This window comes from Juglans regia, chromosome 13, assembly GCF_001411555.2.
Source record: "Juglans regia cultivar Chandler chromosome 13, Walnut 2.0, whole genome shotgun sequence".
Taxonomy (NCBI): Eukaryota; Viridiplantae; Streptophyta; class Magnoliopsida; order Fagales; family Juglandaceae; genus Juglans; species Juglans regia.
Window position 1 is genome coordinate 19,380,596 of NC_049913.1, and position 7,780 is coordinate 19,388,375.

The window sequence follows — 7,780 nt, forward strand, 5'->3', positions numbered from 1 at the left end:
TCAATTATTCTAAACTAGTCATTTACAAGAATTAAATAAGTTGAAAGTCTTCGACTCCCCAAGGCCTTTAAGTCTTGTTGTTGCCCTTTCCATAGCTTATCAAATGAATCAAAGCTGAATCTTCATCATTTAAGCCCTTTAACTTGTATTTGGCCCATCTGGAACTTGCAACGTATCTTGAAGACTAGGCCCACCTTGGTTCTCATCATTCCCCCTCTCCTCAAAAGGATTCGACCTTGAATCTCCACCTGGATCAAAGGAAAAATTGTTAGTAACATTATCATTGATTTCATATGCATTATCATTAATTTGTTCAAGAATTTGAGAACATCCATCCAAGCAACTCCTGTTGTCAACAGATGAAGACATTAAGTCTAAAAGAGTAAATAGATTATGTCTATAAACAATTTCAAAAGAAGAATATAAAGTGGTATTATGCATGGTCCTATTATATGCAAACTCTATAAATCCATCCATACCCACAAAAATAGAATCTCTACTCCTTTCTTTCCTATGCAGCCCCAAAACAAAGTCCATAGATATGTCTACCCATAACTCACTAGGAATAGGTAAGGGTGTATACAACCCATGTGGCAAAAGCTTAAATTTGGCCTTTCTGTATGTAATGCACCTGCCACAAATGCGATTGACATATTTCTTCATCTTAGACCAACATAAATGTTCATGCAAAGTGTCTAAAGTTTTCTTGACACCAGAATGACTACTCCAATTATACGAAAACTCAATGAATGGCATGCAATACTCCCACAAACGTTCATGCAACATGTTAATGAATGACAAATGATACTTCCACAAACATTCACGTAACACTTCAATGAAAGGCAAATGATACTCCCACAAACATTTATGCAACACATCAATGAATGAAAAATGATACTTCCACAAACGTCCATACAACACGTCATTGAATGACAAATGATATTCCCAAAAACATTCATGCAACACAACAAAAGTCTTCCTTACACCAAGGTTACCCAAAAAACCAGCATGTCCATCACACACAAGCAACTTACGCATAAAACTAGTAGGCACACAAAATCTATTCTTTCTAAACAAGTACTAATCTAGTTTATAGAACTTACCAAAAGATGCTTCCTCACATGTTCCATACACACTAGCAAAGTCATCATCATTAGCATGCAATTCCTTATAATATTCAAGTCTCAACAATTTTGCATCTAAAATGAAGACAATGACATACATTTTTGCTAAAGCGTCAACCACAAAATTTTCCATACCTTGTGTGTCTTTGAATACATGAGGAAAAGTCTCAATACAGTCCTCCCACTTAGCATGCATTCTACTCAACAACTTACCTTGTCCCCCATATGTGTGTCAATGACTCATGTTCTTCAAAGAAAGGTCGGGTAGGAATTGTTGCACCTGGCACAAAATCAATGTAGTGCTCTATCTCTCTAATATGTGGCAATCCACTAAACACAACGCTAGGAATCATGACCTCATATCCCTGCAACAAAGAGACAACAATACTAGGTAAACATACGTCAAGTTCGTTAGTATTAACACTCGGCTTAGTATAAAAACTCACTTTTCTCTTCGTTTTTCTCTCACTTTCTTCACTCTCTCTTTTCTTTCCACTCTCTTTTTCTTTTTCACTCTCTTTTTTTCTTTCACACTCTTTTTCCTTTTCACTCTTTTTTTTTTCCGTCACTCTCTTTTTTTCTTTCACTCTCCTCTTTTTTTGAACTCTCGACCTCACAATTGTTTTTCAACTCATTCCCTCTTTTTCTTGAGGTTTCAGCCTCACCCTCATCTTTTCCCTTAGGTGGTTTGGTCTTCTCCTTTGTTACAACTTGATCATTTTTGTTCCACTTTGGTTTCCAAGAAGTACTAGAAACTAAAGTATTCCTTGATGTACCCTTTCTTTTTAGCCGCCTCTCCACCTTCATAGCCATGTGCACCATGTCCTCTACCTCCTCATAATGTTGCAACTCAACTACATTGGCTATCTCCCTATTCAACCCCCTCAAAAATCTTGTCATTGTGGCCTCCCGATCCTCCACTATATTAGCCCGAATCATAGCCACCTCCATCTCCTTATGGTAATCATCTACACTCCTAAACCCCTGTGTAAGATTTTGTAATTTTTGGTAGAGGTCTCTATAATAGTAGCTAGGTACAAATCTCCACCTCATGATAGCTTTCAACTCTCTCCATGTTTCTACAGGCTTCTCAATATTCCTCCTCCTATTGGTCACTAATTGATCCTACCAAACAATCACATAATCAGTGAACTCAATTACAACCAACTTCACCTTCTTCTCCTCAGAGTAATTATGATAATCAAACACCAACTCTATTCTTTTCTCCCACTCTAAATAAACTTCAGGGTCATTTCTACCTTGGAATGATAGTATTTTCATTTTGATGCTCCCAAGGTTCTTATCTACTCTATCTCGACCCCCTGAGATTGCCCTAAGGCCTCTTCCATGCCTAACTCCTCTGTGTCCACCCAATCTAACTTCAGATGTTAAGCCTTCATCATCCTCACCAAACTCTCCATTCTTATACCCATTCTCAATTCTAGGCTCACGTCGCCTCCTATCTTTCTCACCTTGCAGATTTCTAATCACTGCTTCTTGATTATCCATACTATCCCTCACTTCACCAACACCAAGTTCAACCACTCAAACTGTTGTTGCATGGCTTACAACACAAAGGTTGAGTTATCTGCCACACCTTTTGGTGATAAGTCACTTCTATGAGACATCATAATATGCTGCACAAAAAGAATGTTAGTGGAAAACCTCACACACTCCCTTACGTGTTTACACTCGAATAATGGCACTCCACTCGTGTTTCACTCTTAATGGCTTTTTTTCCGATAATAGTCTCACACCCTCTTGCCTTTTACCTCAATAGTTTTCCCGCTCAAGTTCTTTAAGAACTAGTTGAACTAAATCAAGACAATACAACCTTGTATTATTCCAACCAGTAATATAGATCAAAGAAACAAGGAATGAATAAAATGACACGAGACTCAATGAATTTATACGGGAGAAAGAGTAATATAAAACAAGATACCAACTAGAAAGATGTAATCAACTCCTATGATGATAAAAGCTCAATCAATAAATACTTTCTTTCTCTTTGTTGTAACTATGTAGCAACTTTGAATATGCTACCTTCTCTTTTCTTCTTCTTCTTTTTTTTTTTTTTTTTCGAATTTTCTTTTCTTTTCTTTTCTTTTCTTTTCCTTTCACAAATAGCAATATTCGATTGTGAAAATCAAACAATTGAATTTAAGCACGACAACGAAGTAGAAGATAATCAATGGAACGGCACTCTAAGCAAATAGATAAACTTAGAGATGCAGGGAAACCCTAGAATTTTGAAACCCTAAGTGATGCAAATTTCAGCCAAACCCAAAATCCTAAGAGTTTCGGCAGCCTACTTTTTGTTTCTATTTTTTTTTTTGGCAACCCTAGAACAATGAAGCCCTAGAATTAAATTAAAGAATGCTAAAATTAAAAGATAGAATCAAACCTGCTTGGAAACCTTGCTCTGAATACCAAATGATATGAACCCGCGGGAAAGGAATCTCTTGAACCCACAATCAATTTGAAAACTCCCAAAGAAAGCCAAAATCAAGTCAGTGGATGGAGAATCTAGACCCGATGAGAACTCGTTTCAAGAACTTAGATTATATTAAAATCTAGACCCGTTGAAGAACCCGTCTCAAGAACCCAGATTACAAAGGAGGAACGCCACAAAGGTTGTGATTTACCTTTGATAAGTTTAAAAGTTCAATTAAGAACAAGAGGAGTAAAACTCAACTCACAATGAATAAATTCATCAAATTTTATAAACTTCATAAACTACTTAACACGAGGCAAGAAAGTGTATTTAAACTAAAACCTAATTAAAACCCTAGCCAAAATAATGCCCCATCTTCCAAAAATACCCCTGAGTGAATAGTGCCGCGGCTACTGTACGACGCTACAATAACTCGGCTACAGTAACCCTAACCCTAGTTCAATAAAATAATAATTTTGCCAACATGCCCTTGCATAAGCCCCCTTAAATGCTTCCCATAATAAACTCAATTATTCTAAACTAATAAAATAAGTCATTTACAAGAATTAAATAAGTTGAAAGTCTTCAAGTCCCCAAGGCCTTTAAGTCGTGTTGTTGCCCTTTCCATAGCTTATCAAATGAATCAAAGCTGAATCTTTATCATTTAAGCCCTTTAACTTGTATTTGGCCCATCTGGAACTTGCAACGTATCTTTAAGAATAGGCCCACCTTGGTTCCCATCATTTCCACTTATGAAAAAGAATTTCTAGCCTTAGTGCTAGCTGTTAAGAAGTGGATGCCATATCTTTTAGGAAGTGTTTTTGTGATCAAAACTGATCACCATAGCCTTAAATATTTGCTTGAGCAGAAGATTGGCACTGTTGCTCAGCAAAGATGGCTTTCTAAGCTCCTTGGTTATGAGTTTACTATTGAGTATAAGCAAGGTGTGGAGAACAAGGTGGCTGATGCCTTGTCTCGTAGGGATTAGGTTGATGAGCTTGGAGAGTTGGCAGCCTTATCATTCCCTACACCAACATGGCTCTCAGAGTTGAAAGCAGCTTATGATGCAGATCAGAATGTACACAACCTAATTATTGCATTGCAGTTTGATCTTACTTCTAATTCTTCATTCAAGCTAAGACATGGCATTTTGTTTAAAAAAGACAGAATTTATGTGCCTGACTCTCTTCCATTGAAGCAACAGATTTTGAATTACTTGCACTCTAGTCCTGTTGCTAGTCATTCTGGTTTTCACAAATGTTTGCACAGAGTTAGAGTGGATTTTTATTGGCCTGGTCTCAAGCATGATGTCAAACAATTTATTCGTGAATGTGAGACTTGCCAAAGAAATAAGATCCAAAATCTCCTTCCAGCTGGGTTCTTACAGCTCTTACCTATTCCTGAGCAAATATGGACTGACCTCTCAATGGTTGTGGTGGACAGATTGTCAAAATATGCTCATTTTATGTCCTTGAAACATCCATTCACAGCATCTCAAGTGGCTTTACTATTCTTCAACAATGTCTTTAAGCTGCATGGTTTACCTAAAACCATTGTTTCTAATCGTGGTTTAACATTTACCAGTTCATTTTGGAAGGAACTTTTCAGATTGCAAGGGGTGCCTATCACCCTCAAAGTGATAGCCAAACAGAAGCTGTCAACAAGTGCCTTGAACACTTTCTGAGGTCTTTTTCTGGTGATAAACCAAGGTTATGGGCAGATTGGCTTTCTTTAGCTGAGTGGTGGTATAATTCCACCTTTCATACTTCCACAAAGATGACTCCCTTCGAAGCTGTTTATGGGACTCCTCCAATTAGGCTTCAAGCCTACATTCCTGGTTTAACTGCAAATCAGTTTGTGGACCAATTGTTGCAAACTCGAGAGCAAATTTTGGCAACACTTAAGTCCAATTTATCTCTTGCTCAAGATCGAATGAAGTATTATTATGACAAGCGCAGGACTGATAGATAATTCTCAGTGGGGGATTGGGTTTATCTTAAACTTCAACCTTATAGGCAGCAATCTGTGGCAGTTAGGAGGAATCTTAAGCTTTCATCTCGCTATTTTGGGCCATTTCAGATTACTCACAGAATTAGCAAAGTGGCATATCAATTATGTTTGCCCTCAGATTCCCTCTTGCATCCTGTTTTTCATGTTTCTGTGTTGAAGAAAAAAATTGGAGACCAGCTCACACCCTTCTCTTCCCTACCTCCAGTTGACTTGCAAGGTGAGTTAAGGTCTCAACCTGAGAAAATTTTGGAGCGCAGGAGTGTTAAGAGGGATAACAGAGTTGTGGTAGAAGTCCTCATCCAATGGGAAGGTGCTGGAGTGGAAGACTCCACCTGGGAACCTTATTGGAAGCTTCGGCAACAATTTCCCCACCTTGTGGGCAAGGTGCTTTAAAGGGGGAGGGTATGTTATGGGCAAGGTGCTGGAGTGGAAAGGTTGCAGCCTGCGTAGCGCTTATGGCAGTGGGCAAGGTGTTCATGGATGAGGGTGCTTATGTGTGTTGGAGACGGAAAAGGAATGTGTTAGTTGTTAGTTGTATTTGAAGAATAATAATTGGTACGATGTCGTATTGTATTGCATTAGTTACTGGATTTGATTAATAGAACGTTGTCGTTTAGCACTTTTCATTCTTATTGATTGTAAGTAGTCGTTTCTTACTTACTAAAAGTGTAAGGGACATTGTTAAACACTGTCGTTTCATACGAATACTTAGTATAAATAAAGATGCTTGGAGGGAAAAGCTCCAATAGAAAAAATATATTCAGCAACTCGATTCTTCTCTCTTTTCTATTCTCCTCTCTTCTTCTCATATTCTTGGAGAGTGACTCTTTCAAAGCAGTCGGTTTGGGTCCATTACACGTTTTTAGAAATAAAAATGAATCTCTTTATTATTTCATTTGCAACTGAGGTTGATAAATTGAGGATCTGGGTGCAAGGCCATGGTTATTTGATAATCATCTTTTAGCACTAAAGTTGTTTGACGGTTTTACTCAACCACACATGCTATCTATCACAACAGACGCTATGTGGGTGCAAATTCACAATCTTCCATTAGCCTGTATGTATCAGGAAATTGGAACTATTATTGGGTGTTCTATCTGAAGGGTACTGGAAGTGGATGTTAATGATGAAGGGATTGGACGAGGTAAATAATTGAGAGTTACGCTTGAAGTTGACTTGGAAAAACTATTTGCCAGGGGCACACAATCAATCTGCAAGGAAGGAAAATCTAGACACCTTTGAGGTATGAGACACTCCATTGGATGCGTTTTAGTTGTGGATGCATTTTACATGGATCTCATGATTGTGAAAAGAAAGGGAACTTAAGCTAAAAAAATCAGGAAATAGAACAACAATATTGTGATTCCCCCCGTATGATAAGGATAAGAGTAGGTAATGTATGAGATCCCACATTATTTGGGAAAGAGAAGTTCTTATTCTTTATAAAGTTCCAATGGAGCTCCAATTGTATCATTGACGACTTTTTGGAGTATAGGCCATGTGGTTTAGACCTATTGGGGATGTAGCTCAAATGGTATCAGAGTCTATCCCAATCAGAAATGTGAGACTTCAGTCGTGCCACCTACAATAGATAGGTCCGACGAGGACGTCGAGAATTTAAGGGAGGTAGATTGTGATACTCCTCATATGATAAGGATACGGGTAGGTAATGTATGAGATCCCACATTGTTTGGGAAAGAGAAGTTCTTGTTCTTTATAAGGTTCTAATGAGGATCCAATTGTATCATTGACGACTTTTTGGAGTATAGGTCATGTGGTTTAGACCTATTGGGGATGTAGCTCAAATGGTATCAGAGTCTATCTCAACCAGAAATGTGAGACTTGAGTCATGCCACCTACAATAGATAGGTCCGACGAGGACGTCGAGAATTTAAGGAAGGTAGATTGTGATACTCCCCATATGATAAGGATAAGGGTAGGTAATGTATGAGATCCCACAATGTTTGAGAAAGAGAAGTTATTGCTCTTTATAAGGTTCCAATGGGGCTTTAATTGTATCATTGACTAGTCCTTTTAGAGTATAGACTATGTAGTTTGGGCCTTCCATTGAGGCATTACAAATATGGTCCCTGGCTAAGAGTAGAGTCCTGAGGTTTAGACAAAACTTAAAACCAAAGGTCTTCTTTGGAGATTTAGGTGATGGTGATATAATTCGCCTCATTCGATCCCAGGATGGGGGGAGAAACCTAGA

At 38.1% G+C, this 7,780-nt stretch overlaps 1 protein-coding gene across 1 annotated transcript; it reads left to right on the forward strand.

Annotated features, from left to right (window-relative positions):
- Positions 1–5,334: 5,334 nt before the first annotated feature.
- On the forward strand, positions 5,335–5,961 carry LOC109006518. The gene is made up of 2 exons (XM_018985814.1): positions 5,335–5,495; positions 5,574–5,961. The coding sequence occupies exons 1-2, from the start codon at positions 5,335–5,337 to the stop codon at positions 5,959–5,961; spliced, it is 549 nt and encodes a 182-aa protein (XP_018841359.1).
- Positions 5,962–7,780: the final 1,819 nt, after the last annotated feature.

Bases quoted from the DNA above. Each gene is read 5' to 3' on its own strand.
- LOC109006518 (XM_018985814.1), top strand. From the start codon at position 5,335: ATGACTCCCTTCGAAGCTGTTTATGGGACTCCTCCAATTAGGCTTCAA. The intron at 5,496-5,573 runs GTATTATTATGA...TCAACCTTATAG, and splicing joins CTTGCTCAAGATCGAATGAA to GCAGCAATCTGTGGCAGTTA.